This window comes from Gossypium arboreum, chromosome 6, assembly GCF_025698485.1.
Source record: "Gossypium arboreum isolate Shixiya-1 chromosome 6, ASM2569848v2, whole genome shotgun sequence".
Classification (NCBI taxonomy): domain Eukaryota; kingdom Viridiplantae; phylum Streptophyta; class Magnoliopsida; order Malvales; family Malvaceae; genus Gossypium; species Gossypium arboreum.
Genome location: NC_069075.1, coordinates 2,678,752 through 2,695,123, shown reverse-complemented (window position 1 = coordinate 2,695,123; position 16,372 = coordinate 2,678,752). Strand labels below are relative to the sequence as shown.

The window sequence follows — 16,372 nt, the reverse complement described above, 5'->3', positions numbered from 1 at the left end:
ACGCATATATCGAAAATTAGATATTTTAATTATTTTTATTTTAATAATTCCCTCATTAAAGATATTGATATAATTTTTTATCTATAATTTATTAAACTGATGAGAATATCTTTTATTTTCTATTATATTACTAAATTAACTTTAAAATAGACAGATATAATCAATTAAGTAGCTTTTAACAAAATTAATCGATAAACAAATTGACTCATAGATCGATTGGCATAGATATTATTGCCAATACAAAATTAACATTATAGTTTACTTCTTATATAGTTCTTAATTTGTATATTATTTAAAAATTAAGAGAAATTATCATTAATAATGTTAGGTAACAATAATTAAAAAATACTTAAAATTAATTAGAAATTAAACACGTAAATTCATTGTATTGATTCAAAATATTGCTTTTATCAACATATATTTAAGTGTTAACTAAATTTACTAAATATATATGCGATGGTCAAATTGTTAAAATATTAAATAAATAAAAATATTTTTATAAAATTATATGTATATAATTAGTTTAATTTTAGACATAATGTCGAATTTAATTTTTTTTTAAAAGGTTGCATTTGAGCATTAACCTTTTAAAAAAGTTTAATTGTTATTTTTTAACGAAAATATTAATTTAAATATTAAAATTTAAAAAGCAAAGACTATGATAATTCATGTATACTTTATGTTTTTTTAAAATATTGTCATATAAGACAAATAATGATATGTCAACATGAAATACACGTGAATTGTCATGCAGGTTGTTACGCCAACATCTAAAAAAATTAATGTTTTAATCAAGATTTTCTTTAAAAGAACATTTTGACTTATTTTAAAAGGTTAATAACAAAATTTAACTAAAAAATCAAATTAATAAAAGATGTAAACGTTGAAGGCTAAATTTAATATTATCCGTGATAAAATGTTTATTTGTTGTTGTTGCTAAATTTGACAGTTTGTAAGAGAGGATATTAAGGGGTAAGTATGATACTAATGATGATGGTTGTCTTGACCTTATATAATTAATTGATTAGATTCTCTTTTGTCATCATTTTAATGGGTAATTAGTGCTTCATTTAGTCACTTTAAATCATGTTTAAAATTTGATCTTTATATTAGTATATTATAATCATAAGCATAAATTAATTTCAGTTTCATTGAGTTTTTAGTACTATATATATATTTTTCAATTTCATTAATTTTGAACGATGGAGAAAATTTCCCAAATATATTGATAATCCAAATAACAAAATTAACCTAAACTCTCTTTTTTTTTCACTTTATTTTTTGACAAATCAAGAAATTATAATTTTGAAAAAAATATTTTTTTTTTGTCTTCACAAGTTGTGGTGTACAGATGACCGTGTTTGTCGTTCGCTAAACCGGTCACCGATTGTTTTTTTTTTGGAAAGTGGGTGGCTCTTCGTCAACTTCTTAATATATTCTTATTTGAGAGTTATTCAAAATAATAAATTATTTCACAAGTCGATTTGGACTCGTGTTGTTTTAAGTTTTATATGTTTTTTTTATTGTTTAATAAGTTTTCAGTTTTAGAAGTTTTTATCTGCTCTTATAGCGCATTTTTTTAGTATTGCTTATATATGTAATCTTAGTTCTACAAGTTATTTTAGGGATGATTTGTTGTCGTCCTCTCTAGTTTGGTGAATGCTCGATTCTTTTATCGATTTTTGCTTGTCTCTTTGGACCATCCGTAACTGATTTCTTTATCGTATTAAGTGTTTACAATCACTCTAGATATATCATGTTTGAGTTGTGACAAAGTCAATTATTAACGTGATTTGTCATTTACCATCTATGACGAGTGTTTGTTATTTTTTCTCCCGAATTGTATGATTCTATACTTCTATTAATGGAATAAATTAATAAATTTAATTTTAAAATATATATTATTTTAAAAATATTTTTTAGATAAATCAGACACCGAGCATAGTCCCATATGATATCTAATAATTGTAGGTTAGGTGCAACTGTCTTGTATAAAAACGTGTTATATGGAAGAAAAACTTTTTAACTTTTAAATATTTTTTATTTTTAGAATATATTTTGATTTATAATTTTTGTTTTCCATTAATAAAAAATATGAAAAGGCTTTTAGGTTTTTGCAAAACATATATAGTGTAAATAATGAAAACAACATTTTCTTTTATTTTCTAATTTTTACATATTTTATTTTTATTTAATTAAAAACCATTTTTAATTTTTTAATTTTAATTTGCACCCAAACTTTTTCAAAAGTTGGATTTTAAAAATATTTATGTTTAAATTCTAATACAATATGAATCCAATAATAATGCATGATGCACTCATAATGAGAGAACATATATTCGAATATTGTAAATAACATTGTTGAAATGATCAACCATAAACCTTGAACATGTTCTATAAAACAAACATGAAAGGTATCGAAAAATAACAAATAATAAATGAATCGTACAACTTTCTCTTTAAGTTACCATTACAAGATTACAACAGACAGATACATCCAATTATGTTAAGAATCGATCAATATAATGTACAAACAAAATTACAATTACAAACAACACATTTATATCTGGAATCAATTAAGTTATCAGCATGTAAAAATATATTTATAATATTCTGAATCTAAACTCGCAAAAGTAACACGAATATAAATATGATATTAAAAATAACATGAATACATCAACATTAGAAAATGAACACTATTGTATTTTCGTGTTAATTTTTTATATAACCATATTCTATATATTTTATAAAATTTGAACCTCATGTGATGACTTGATGGTCAAAGGTGTTCACCGTCCCAAGTGTGATCTGGGTTCGAGTTGCGTTAGTCGTATTTGTAGTTCGGGTTTTACCCAATTATTATAATTCATAAAAAAAACCTAATACAATAATTTTTGTGTAAATTTTAATAAATGTGTTTATGTATATTATATTTCATATCATTTCATATTTCTCGTATTGTGTGAGTATATTCCATTAAGTTCATAAAAATAATTTAAATTAACATGTTTTAAATATTTTTAAAATTTCAATTATAAAAATTTTTCATAAACACCTTTTGTTTGTGTTGCATCTTTGTCAATTTTAACATTGCGAAACACTTATCGATTAAATTTTATAATCATCTTCCTATTTTTACGAAGAGTTTTGTTTAAATTACTATCTTTAATCTTACATTCTTAAATAAGACTACGTTGTTTGGATTTTTAATGTGTTGATTATTTTACGTTATCAAATAGTATCATTACCACTAATTTACCCTTTATTTTTTATTATTTTAATAAGTTTCCCATTTTTTAAAATAAAATTCAAGTCTAATTAAAATTAAAAAATCTCTATTTCTTAATAATGAAATAGTAGATGTAATAATTTAAATTACAATTATGATATTTACTCTAAAAATTATTTATTTATCCGTATATTAATTATTATATTTATAAATTATAAATTATTGTTGATGATGTAATCATTTTCATGAATTATTATAATTATGATTTATAAATTTATTTAAACATCACATATTTACTTATTAATATATATAAATTATGATAAAAACAAGAATTATCATAATTTTATGAGAATTGAGACTAAAAAATATTAAATGAATTAAGCTTGTTAAAAAAAACTATAATAGGGAGAAGTTAGCATATAAAATATGCTTTTAAACAATTTTACATTCCATCAACCAAACATCGAAAAATTCACCCTATAATCTTACATGTTTTCACTCTGTAATCTTACATTTTTATAATCTTATTACCATGTATGTTATAGATACTTAGTGTTATATACATATATAAAAATTGAAAGGAGTTTATTTGATTAAATATATTACATTTTAAATCGGAAGGTGTCTTTTGATAAATGCACCGATGTTGCACTTAATAAGTAGAGGTGTTAAAAGGGTTAAGCCCGAGTCGAGTCTATACATGATATTTTTTACTTAAATTATAGGCTCAAATTTTATCTAAATTCTTTCATATTTATAAATGGTTAGTACATTCTTATTTAGACCAACCCATGTTATTTTTTATTTATTTTTAAGATATAATTATTTTTATTTATTAATTATATATATTTTACTACCATTATATATATTTTAATTAGATTTCTAATCATAAACAATTTAATATATTTTAAGGAGTAAATTACAAATTTAGTCACTTATTGATAGGTGTTAAATACGACAAAAATAATATTCCTACATTTAAACATAATACAAATAGTAATGTAATCAATCCCACAAGGATTGAGATATCTAAAATTTTTTTTTTTTTTTATAACCAATATGCATTGTAAGCAACTCTCATGCCAACTTGTACAAAACAGTAGGGGATTAAATCGAAATATAAAATAAATAACATGAATTTAATAAAAAATGAAGTAAAAACAAATGAAACTAAATAAACCAAATGAAGGACACTCTAGCTTCAAACATGATTTAGGCTCCAATTTCGAACTGATTTTTGACAATATATCTTCTCATCTGACAAATAAGCCGTTTATAGTGGTTAAGAAAATACCTCAGACCACCAGCCCTTTAGTGTATAAATTAATTGTGGGAATGCTCACCGCTAACCTTTATTGAATGAAAAACCTTGAATCCACGTCCATAATTTAGCTCCTCAATAGCCTTGTGAACTATAAGGACCCGACTAAAATCAATGACCCTCATAAGTCATTTAAATCCAATTGTTATTTCCCTTGTCGGATCTAACCAATTACTCAATTGGTCACGTCAGTTTGTTCTTCAATAGTTCAACTACAATAATTACAGATCGTATTGATTCTTCCAACTATATATTGCACAACACGGAATCAATGAGCCTTGTTTAACTTGATACGATCATGACTTTATAAAACGATTGAACCTAATACTAAAGTGAAAGATTTTAAGTATAGTTTCAAATCTCACGATTCAAACACCAACTACTCATAATTAGAAGAATAATAAAAGAAAAAGAAAAGAAATAACTAAAAGAAAATTAAAAGTAAAGGGAAAAACAATGTTGGTGGTTGTTTATGCGCATATGCGCCCCCCTTTCTCCACTATCTCTAGATATATATTTATAATATGGTCATAATAAAAAGGTGAAAGTACTAGGGAAGCCCCTACACTTAGGGCCAAATTGCATTTCAACTCTTATACTGTATAAAAAGATAAATCAGCCCTTATATATTTCATGCATATTAGGTCTTCCATTAAATTGCATCTGTTGAATGATGATGTCACACTTTAATTTAAATGCTTAATTATTAATTTGGTCTCTGAATTATAGCTAAAATATTATTTTGATTTTTTAAAATTTTTCTTAATAATATTTTAAAAATATTTTAGAATTATTATTAAAAAATTTTTAAAAAATCAAAATGATATTTTAATTATAGTTTAAAGACCAAAATAGTAATTAATCATTTAAATTAATGTGTCATGTCACCATTTAATAGAAAAATTTAATGAAAGGATTAATTTACATGTTTTGAAATGTATAAGAGCTAATTTACTCTTTTTTGCAGTAGAGAAATCAAAATGCAATTCGCTCGTAAGTATAACAATAAAACCTAAAAAGGCAAGCTTGCTGCTTCCTCTTACTTTACGTCAATAATAATAATAATATATTAAAATTTTTATCTTATGCACCAACTCGAGCTCTCATAACAAATCTTTTGTACAGTCCGTATATCCATTTGTTTTCTACTATATTGGCAATAATTGTACCTACATAGAAAATAATTAATTAAATGCCACATTAAGTAAAATTCATGCCCAAAATTAATTAAAATAAATAATAAAAATATTGATTAAATTTATTATCACTTATGCACGGTTTAAATTACGTTTTGCTCATCAAATTTTAAAAAGTAATAACATTATAACTAATGTTATCAATTTATTATCGGTTTATTACATTTTGATCAATAAACTGTTAACGTATGACAACAAGTTAATATGACAAGTTTTAGCATCACTTGAAGACAAAAATTTTAAATTTAATTGCATAACTAATCCCTATATTTTTCTTTTATTCTTTTAACTTATTATAATTTATTTTTTATATTCATATCGATATAATTTCTATATAAATGTAAATGATGATGGGTTAATATAAATATAATTTATACGATTTTTCATATAATGGATTTGACATGATTATCATGTAAAAGTTTTAAAATGTCAAAATTCTAGAACATTCGAGTAAGATTTTTTTAAGGTTTTAATTTTTAAATAATTTTATTATAAATTTTGATCATATCTGTTCTTTTTGATACAATATTTAGAACTACTCATAGCCCTTTCCCAACTCATAAATAGGAGGATAATGTGTTTCAGCGCACTCGAACCCATATCATCTTGTTTTGACAGTAATATTTATACCAATTAAGCTAAAACACAATCAACTTAATTTAAGTCCATCGATTTAGATAATAAAAGAAAGGTCTTATTCAATTAATTACACTAATTCCTTGTTTTAGGTAATTTTTGAAATTCAAGTATTCTAAAATTTTATATTACTATGTGAACCAATCACTTTTAGTTTAAATCCAAATAAGTTCTTAACTTTTAATTTATGCTTATTGCGTCATTTGATATTCAAAATTGATACTTTTTTAATGTGGTATCCGCGTTGTCTACCTCAATACACGTATTTTAACAAGAAATATACACTGTTATGCACAAAGATAACGATGTTACATTTTTAATGTTAAATTCAAATTTTAAAATTAATTCAATAAAATTAATTACTAATAATGAATTTTTATAAATTTAATATTAAATATAATTGATTTAATTTTATGCTTAATTTGGTAAATAGTCCATCAAAATAGTTAATGGGTTTAAGAATACTTTATTGTAACCACATATGTGATAAAATATAGGATGATAATGGATAGTCACTTTCAAAAGATAATGGTTTTGCGATGGAAAAGAGTTGGAGGACCACAATGTGTTTTGCATTCAACATATCATACCATTATTAGCTTATTTAATTATTTCGGATTTTAATTTCGATATACGTGTGTTTTATTCGAATTTATTCTGGTTTAGATTCGTATATATTTCAATTTTCAATCTATTATATTTTGTATTGAGTTGATTATAGCTATAATTTATCCAACATGTATTATTTTCTATTTGTACTTGTGAACTCTTTAAAAAAAAAAAGGAGTACGGTTAGGCCCTAAGGTCTGTTCAAAAAGTGGGAGGATTTGAATAAAAATATAGACCAGAAAAATGGGTTTGGGCTAAAAATTTTGGGCAAGATTTTTTCGACCTGTCTCAACTCGAATTATTTGTACCTTTCACAGAAAATATCGATACCCTACATGATATCGATAATGTTTTAAGGTTCGATGTTTTGAAAATTAAAAAAAAAATTACTTGAGTATTGATACCCTCCCCAAGGTATCGTTACCTCGTAACAAGTATTAATACTGTAGGCTTTAATATGGTCAGTCAATCTGGGTTCGGATTTAATATTTATAATTTAAGTCGGGCTTAAGTAAAATTTTAGGCCCAAGCCTATCAATTAAGAATTTATTAATACTATTAAATTTATATTTGAAAAGAAAAAAAACTGAGAAATAAGATGAAGATGATGATATTTTTATTTTTATTTATTTTTGAAATTTGACTGGTCGTAAGAATTAATGTGGAAAATAATGAATCACACGTTAATAAGGCATTGATAAATTTTAATCTCACTTGACGTGAATAATGTGTTAACAAGTCAATCCAAAATTATTTCCACCACATGATTAAATGAAAAATAATGATTCAGGCATTTATTGGTAAATCATTCTAACTCACGCATTACATGATTCACGAAAATCTCAAAAAAAAAAAAATTAAAATTCTCAATTATTAAATAAGTTTTTTTATTTTTTCTTTCTTTTTTGGTATAAGGCAAGAAAAATAATTAAAATTAGGGTAAGGTAAAATTAATAAAACTTTTAAAAATAGGAGGTGAAGTCAGAATATTATTTCAGGAGTCAAAATTAAATTGTATATTTGTACGATAGTAAAAATGCGACGTTTTTTGTGACCAAACTCTAGGGTATATTGGATGGCATGCTTACTTCACTTAGAGATGGTTTTAATAGAGTTATGGTTCATACTGATAATTTAGAGGTTGTTCAAGCATTATAGGATAATTTGTTGGGAGAATATTCTCAGGCGAGTCTAAAGGGTCATGAATACGGAAGGGCATTGGCCCCGAAAAAGAAAACCAGGTTGCTTACTTTTTGGCCAAATTAAGCTTAGAAGAAAGAATAAGCCTCCAGATCTATGATGATTGTCCTTATGATGTCTTAGTAACTCTGGATCAAGATAACGCGAGGGGAGCTTTAGACCAAACTAATTTGATGTAATTTCTGCATTATTATTATTTTCACCAAAAAAGAAGATAAAATCAAAATTTTATAATTTTTAAGAGGTTTAAAGTGTAATTTTATTATTATTAATTTAAAATTTTGCTGGCTCTTGTCAACCCGTTAGATTCGCCACTAGAAACAACTTAGCCAAACTGTAAGAGGGTTTAATAATTCTTAATACAGCCCAAAGTACAAATCATTGTTGTTTAACTCAGACCAGACTAAATGAATGAATGTTAGTTCCTGTCTAATTCAACTCTCACCAATGATCTTTACATGAACATGATTCGAGCCTGAAATGATGGAATCGAGTTCGGTCTCTAACGATAACATTCTAAGGTTCTTCATAGTCCTTAACCCCAGGATCCGAACTAATCAACCCGGCTGCCAACACCAACCTCTTGCTATGCTGGTATCTTCCTCCCCCATGTCGAGGAACACCTCGGAAGTGTCCGGGGAATACCCTGCAAGTTTTAAGTCCCTTGTCATATTATCTAACTTCGAGTATATTTCTTTTGATCGAGGATGTGACTGGTCGCCGGCCACAAATTCGTGAACAACTCCATTCATCTCAATCAAACTGCAGCCTGGGGTCTTCCTGATTCCTCTATGCATCGACTCCCTTAGCTCATGTAGACTATCCCATTTTTTGCAATATGCATATATATTACACAGCAGAACATAAACAGCCCCGTTTTTGGGGTCTAATTCGAGAATATTTTTAGCTGCCATTTTGGCAATTCCGACATCTTTATGTACTCTACAAGCACCGAGAAGAGCTCCCCAAATGATCGTATTCGGTTTCATTGGCATATTCTTTATAACTTCACAAGCTTCTTGTAAATGTCCGGCTCGGCCTAGAAGATCAACCATACACCCATAGTGGGCTACATTCGGTTCGACCCCATGTTCTGCAGTCATGGTAGCAAAGAACTTTCGTCCTTCGTTTACCAAACCGGCATGACTGCAGGCACAAAGAACACCAACATAAGTTATCTCATCTGGTTTTATTGAAGCTCTTAGCATTTCAAAGAACATGCTAAGAGCTTCTTCACCATGGCCATTAATAGCAAGACCAACAATCATGGCTGTCCATGTAAATTTGTCCCTCCGAGGCATTTCAAAGAATACTCGTTTAGCTTTCGCAACGCTTCCGCATTTGAAATACATGTCGATCAAAGCATTTCCAACAAAGACATCATTCTTGACTTTGTTTCTATCAATATAAGCCTTTATCCATTCTCCTAATTGTAATGCCCCAAGATGAGCACAAGCTGTAAGAATACTCACCATGGTGTACTCGTCCGGTTGTATATTCGAAGCTTGCATCTCACGGAACAATATCAATGCCTCTTTAAAGCAGTTCACTCTAATATACCCATCAATCATTGCAGTCCATGAAACATAATCTTTTTCAGGCATTTGATCAAAATAAGTTCTTGCCAAATCAATCTCTCCCTTGTTTATAAACCCCGAAACTATAGTAGTCCATGAAATCACATCCCTTGTTTTCATCCTATCAAATATCCCAATTGCTACATCCATTTCTCCACAAGCTGAATACATATCCATCAAAGCATTTTCCAGAATCAAATTCGGCTTTATCTCACATTTTCCGATATACTCGTGAACCAGCTTGCCGACCTTCAAATCTCTCAATTTAGAACAAGCTGACAGCAAAGAAACCAATGTAACCGAAGAAGGAACCACTCCATTCTTCACCATCTCATCGAAAAGCTTACTCGTTTCATTAAATTGCTTCGTTTTATTATATCCTGTTATAATCACATTCCAAGTAATCACGTCAGTTTTACAACTAATATCGAAAACCCGACGTGCCATTTCCATTTGTCCACACAAGGAGTACATATGGATCAGTGCATTTTGCACAAAAACATTGGAACCAAACCCAAATTTCACCACATGACAATGCAACTCTTTCCCACATGAAAACCCAACATTTCTGTCAAAACCCTTGAAGAGGAAAGGGAAGGTGTAATTGTCAGGCTTAACATTCTGTCTTAACATGTTTAAATACAATAAAATCCCATGTTTTGGAGAATGAATCCTAGAGTAACCTTTGATCATTGTGTTCCAAAGGAAGACGGTTTTCGGTTCAGGAATTTGATCGAACAGTTTGAGTGCATGGTCCATGTCACCGAATTTATTCATACAACAAAAGGAAATAACCTTGTTTAGGAAAATGGGTGTTTCTATTAGGCCTGAAGCTATGGCTTGGCCGTGGATTTGTTTGAGTTGGTCCATGGATTTGCTGGATTCTATAAGAGAGAATGGTGGGTCAAGGTGATGGGTGAAGTGGGCAAGCGATTTAGAAGCCATTAAAGATTGAATTTTTGGAAAATTGGCATAAGAGTTGCATTGATTTACTTTGCATGAGACTACTAAACATAAAAAAAAAAAAAAAAAAAAGAGAAGCTCAGAAGCGCTGCTACTGTCGTCTGAAGATCAGCCGATTGCGAAGAACCCTAGCCTTCACTAGAGCGCAGATGTCGTCATGGCTTCGAAGGTTGTGCACCAGCCGGGAATCGAACCCGGGTCTGTACCGTGGCAGGGTACTATTCTACCACTAGACCACTGGTGCTTGTTGCTAATGCAATGAATAAATCTTAAAAACTATAGTTCCATTTACAAAAACTCTCGAATAATTAAACTAATAATTTAAAAATATGTTGAGAAATGAAGAAATTTGATGGCATATAATTTACGATGAGAAATATAAAAAAATTAAAATTAAAATTAATAATATTTAATAAAAATATATTTTTTTCAGTGCCAAGCAAAGCCTGATAATTTGTGGGCATGGAGAAGTATTCTCAGCAGAAATGATCTATTAAGCACGACATTATATAGCAAAAGGAGAATTAAACTATTGAATGTAAGCCCATTTGAAGGAATAATTCGTTAGGGAAGAATTAACCTATGGAGAAGTATTCGCAGGTGGTGGGAAGCTAGCAACATCATATTTCAAAGGTGAAGAGAAACTTTCTTAATGGCAATTTCTCCAAGTACTAGAATGGTGTACTCGAATTGGAATTTACCTCGAATACGATGAAATAGGAAAGAACGAGACCCAGCAAGGTGTGTTCCTATCAACACTTATAATGTCTTCCTTAGATGTAGAAACAAAAGCATACTTGTAAGCATTGTCTTTCTGATAAGAACATCTGAATATAAGATGTGATGTATTGTTCCCAAGAACTTTAATTAAAGTGGTGGAGTTGTTCTTGTGATGGCTATTCAATTTGAAATCTCATCATGCATCGTCTAAACAAAAGGTAAATTTATAGGAAGAATTATCAAAAGCGTAATGCTTCTTTTAGTAAAGCAAGAAGACGTTATAATCTAGCAAAATAGATATCGTAGAGAGATGACAGAGAGGAAGATCGAAGTAGACTTTGAAAAATAAGTCTAATTTACTCCAATAGATACCTTGAACTAAAAAAATCTTATGTATTCAAATAATTAATTAATCAAATTTCTAAATAAAAATTCCAAACATATAATCATACATACAAATATGATAATTTAATTTATGTTTATCATATATTAGATTCTTCAATAATTTATTAACCAATTTAAATAATTAATTATTTTAAAAATTATTAAATTAATTAAATTTTGTCACATCAAAATATTTTAAGTTAAAAATATTTTCTTTTAAAATATGTTCAATAATAAAAGATTTTTCCTCAGGCCAAGATAATAAGAGATAGTTAAGCAAGGTCATATTTCAAAGGTATAGAGTAGATCTGTTCATGAATCAAGTGACTTGTATGGTTCGATTTGAATCAAGTTTAGATAAGGATTATCTTTCCTCGAGCCAAGAATTTAAATTAAATTATTTTTAAAAATATTTTAATTTAAATTTAATTATAAAATATTAATACAAATAGAGAGAGTAAAAATAGTAGAATTATCCATATTAATTTTATATTATATTTGTTTAAGTTGGAGAGATGCTTGGAATAGCTTATTAGCGTACTCAAAAGACCATTTTATAACTTTTCATAATTAAGTGATAAAAAAGAAAAAAATAATAGTAAGGTTATTACTAATTTCGTTTACCCTATAACATATTACAAATTAAAAGAAAAAAATCAGACTGGACCCTACTCAATCCATATTTTAAATGAAATTAAACTATTTTTCAGTTCAAATATTTTTACTCGAGAAAGGTTTAAGTTGGAATGGCTTATAACATGATATGTTCCGTTTTGGTATAAATATCCCATGTTTTGGACAATGAAGCCTAGGCGCTAGAGTAACCTTTAATCATTGTGCAAGTGTTGCAAAGTAAGACAGATTTCGGTTCAAGAATTTTATCGAACAGCTTGAGTGCATTGTCCATATCACCGGTTGATTGAAACAACAAAAGGAAAATAACCTTGTTAGTAGTTACGGAAAATGACGTTAAAAAAAAAAAAAAAAAAACCCCAAACTTCGACGAAAGAATGCACCAGCCGGGAATCGAACCCGGGTCTGTACCGTGGCAGGGTACTATTCTACCACTAGACCACTGGTGCTTCTTGACAGTGTGAACATATTTCTCCTTTTCTGTATCAGAACAGCATTGGACAAATAGATTTCGGATATATACTACAAATGAATTTTCATATCATTATGTTATATTTAAAATACACATTTTGTCGTGAGTACTAGGCTTTATTAGTAATCAATGTCTAAAACATACCTAATTATACAAAAAAGTATACACGACATATTCTTATTAGCTGGCTGGTATTGTTCTTTTAGGGTGATTGGATCAATATATAGTTTAGGTATCGTTCTAATAAAAAAAGAACTTTAAGAATCAATGTGAAAATCGAGCTATAATTTAAGGGCTAATTTGCTAATAATACAAATTTATTTCAACAAAATTAAAGATTCATTAAATTTACTCATGTTATATAACATAAGATTGAATAGAAATAAAATATTTTTATTTTATTTTATTTTTTCATCTTTACTATAAATTACACAAAAATATATTATCTTTATATTTTTCTTCCCTTTCAATTATTCATTTTTCCAACTTTATGTTTACTCCATCAAGGTCTAAAATTCACTTTATTCTTACTCATTTTATCATATTACTTCATCCTATTACTATAACAATCACATTCCAATTTCAAGTAATGACACGAGCTTTATAAAGTAAAAGTATGAAACCCGTATTAAAAGTTAAATTGTACTTTACTATTTTACTAATAAATAAATAAATAAATTCATGTACATTAAATTAAAGAACAAATTGATCATTTTGGTAAAGATTTTATTAATTTTACTGTTAAAAACTAATACATGTATGTTAGCATGATCTACACATGGCGCATCAAATATCACTATTTGATTATTCCGTTAGTCATGTTAGTTTTTAATAGTATAAATAGATAAAATTTTCAACAAATTGATCCAATTTACTCTTTGAAATAACTTTTAAGGATTAATTTACCAATTTTTTAAATAGAAAGTGCAAAATACAATAAGATTCCTATACAAAGAACTCCATCATACCTTTACTGATTTTTCTACTATTGGAAACCTAACGACCCATTTCCATTTGTCCACACTAGGAGTGCAGATGGATCAATGCATTTTGCACGATAACATTAGAACCGAACCCAAATTTCACCACATGACAATGCAATGCAACTCATGAAGACCCCCGATATTTCTCAAAGCCTTTGAAGAGGAAAGGGGAAGTTTAATTATCAGGTTTAACATTCAATAAGTTTAAATACATCGACATCCCATATTCTGGACAATCTATCCTACATTAACCTTTAATCATTGTGTTACAAAGGAATACACTTTTCGGTTCGGGAATGTGATCGAACAGTTTGACTGCAAGGTTCGTGCCACCAGATTTAATCATACAAGAGGAAATAACTGTGTCTTGCACAATGGGTGTTCTTGTTAGGCCTGAACTTTATGGCTCGGCAGTGGATTTGTTTTAGTTGGTCCATGACATCACAACTCTTTCCCACATGAACACTCAACATTCCTGTCAAAACCCTTGAAGAGAAAAGGAAAGGTGTAATTATCAGGCTTAACACTCCGTTTTAACACATTGAAATCCCATATTTTGGGCAATCTATCCTACAGTAACTTTTGCTCATAGTGTTCCCAAGGAAGACAGTATGGCTCGGCAGTGGATTTGTTTGAGTTGGTCCATGACAGTACAACTCCTTCCCACATGAAAACCCAACATTTCTGTCAAAACCCTTGAGGAGAAGAGGAAAGGTGTAATTATCAGGCTTAACACATTGAAATCCCATATTTTGGACAATCTATCCTACAGTAACCTTTGGTCATAGTGCTCCCACGGAAGGCAGTTTTCGGTTCGGGAATTTGATCGAACAGTTTGAGTACATGGTCCATGTCAACAAGTTCATACATACTAGAGGAAATATCTGTGTAAAAGCAGAATGGGGTGTTCTTGTTAGGGCTTGGCAGCGGATTTGCTGTGCATGAGACTATTAAACATCAAAGTTCAGTAAATAAAAATAAGAAGCTCCGAAGCGCCGTTAATCGTCTTAAAATCAGACCATTGCGAAGAACCCAGCTCCGCTAAAGCGCAGCTATCGTCACTGCTTCAATGGAGGGTTGCACCAGCCGGGAATAGAACCCGGGTCTGAACCGTGGCAGGGTACTATTCTACCACTAGACCACTGGCGCCTGCTGGCGGTAATTTTCAAATACCCTTATAACTACTATTTAATCGGCTTTACTAGAAATTAGCCTCTATCTTATACCTCAAATCTCAAATTAAACCTAAATTATTATTTTATCTTACTTTAACCAAAAAAGGTATATAGTATTGATAAAAATGTGCTAAGCGACATGTTTTTATTGACTAAACAGGTAGTTTAAATATTACTTCTGTAAAATATCAACATGAAAATTTGATTATAGCTTAAGGACCAATTTACTAATAAAACATATCTAATAATACAAATTTATTTCTACAAAAGATTAAAGAATTATTAAATTTATTAATGTCATGTAAATTATTTTATTGAAATGAGCATATGTGTATAACATTACTTTAAAGCTAGTTTCAAAAGTTATATTTTCTTTTTAATTCTACTACGTAATAAATGAAAAAGTTTTACTTCTCTCATTTTTCAACTTGTTATACCCCTCTGACCCAGAGCACGTGGCAACATAGCAAGTCAATTGAAAAGCATACACAAACACCTCTCTATTCACTACTTACCGGCTAGTCATTAAAGTATCAATGGCCTGAAAAGCCTGATTCTAGTAGATCTTTTGTTTTCTCTAGAAGGGTTTCAATCCGCGATCCCTATGAACTAGCTACCCGTTTCATTCGAAAAGGTCTCATCCATCCGCTCTTCTATTGAAAAAGATTGTTTGGCCACCAAACCCGACTTAAACATAGCAACTTTGCACCATAACTTAGAAGGAATGATAAAATGAGTCTTATCACAGACATCCTCCCCATGCACTCCACAATGATGGCTTGATAGCAAGTTCATCACGTTAAGACTATCAACCATGGAACCTCCTTTATATATACTCCTCAGCACAATGAAGAAGGGATCGACCCTTAAGCATTCACAACCACCTTATTATCCTCACTTGTCTCTTTTGCATCCTCAACTTCTTTACTTGTACGCAACCTCTGGCTCTCTGCCCAACTAGAGTGAACGAACCTCCTCTAGCGCCACCACATCCTCCTCCTTATTTCCTCTCTTGTTAATACTTCAAACCAACACAACTCTACCAAAAAATTAATAGAAATATTTTTTTTCAATTTTTTCATCTTTACTTCTAATCATGACAATGAAAAGAAAAGAAAAACATATTTTCTAATCTTTCAAAAATTTTGTTCTTTCAGTTTATCATTTTTTTTCAATTTTCTTTCATTCTAACAAGCAAAACTCGAGTGATATAATATCATGATATAATCACATTGGTTTTACAACTACTATTGGAGACCCCACGTGCCGTTTCC

General features: G+C 29.0%; 1 protein-coding gene and 4 non-coding genes across 5 annotated transcripts; all 5 read right to left on the bottom strand.

The window, feature by feature from the left end:
- Positions 1-8,516: 8,516 nt before the first annotated feature.
- LOC108485731 (putative pentatricopeptide repeat-containing protein At3g15930) lies at positions 8,517-10,977 on the bottom strand. Its single transcript, XM_017789576.2, is given in 2 exon segments — positions 8,517-8,790; positions 8,793-10,977. Coding segments are annotated over 2 exon segments (2,079 nt in total). The 5' UTR covers positions 10,714-10,977; the 3' UTR covers positions 8,517-8,632.
- On the bottom strand, positions 10,807-10,895 carry LOC128294598 (small nucleolar RNA snoR114). The gene has a single exon (XR_008284906.1). It is a non-coding gene; the product is annotated as a small nucleolar RNA snoR114 (small nucleolar RNA).
- TRNAG-GCC (transfer RNA glycine (anticodon GCC)) lies at positions 10,905-10,975 on the bottom strand. The gene has a single exon. It is a non-coding gene; the product is annotated as a tRNA-Gly (tRNA).
- Positions 10,978-12,846: 1,869 nt separating the features above from the next.
- TRNAG-GCC (transfer RNA glycine (anticodon GCC)) lies at positions 12,847-12,917 on the bottom strand. The gene has a single exon. It is a non-coding gene; the product is annotated as a tRNA-Gly (tRNA).
- A 1,988-nt stretch (positions 12,918-14,905) lies between these two features.
- Positions 14,906-14,990, bottom strand: LOC128294601 (small nucleolar RNA snoR114). The gene has a single exon (XR_008284909.1). It is a non-coding gene; the product is annotated as a small nucleolar RNA snoR114 (small nucleolar RNA).
- Between the last annotated feature and the right edge of the window lie 1,382 nt (positions 14,991-16,372).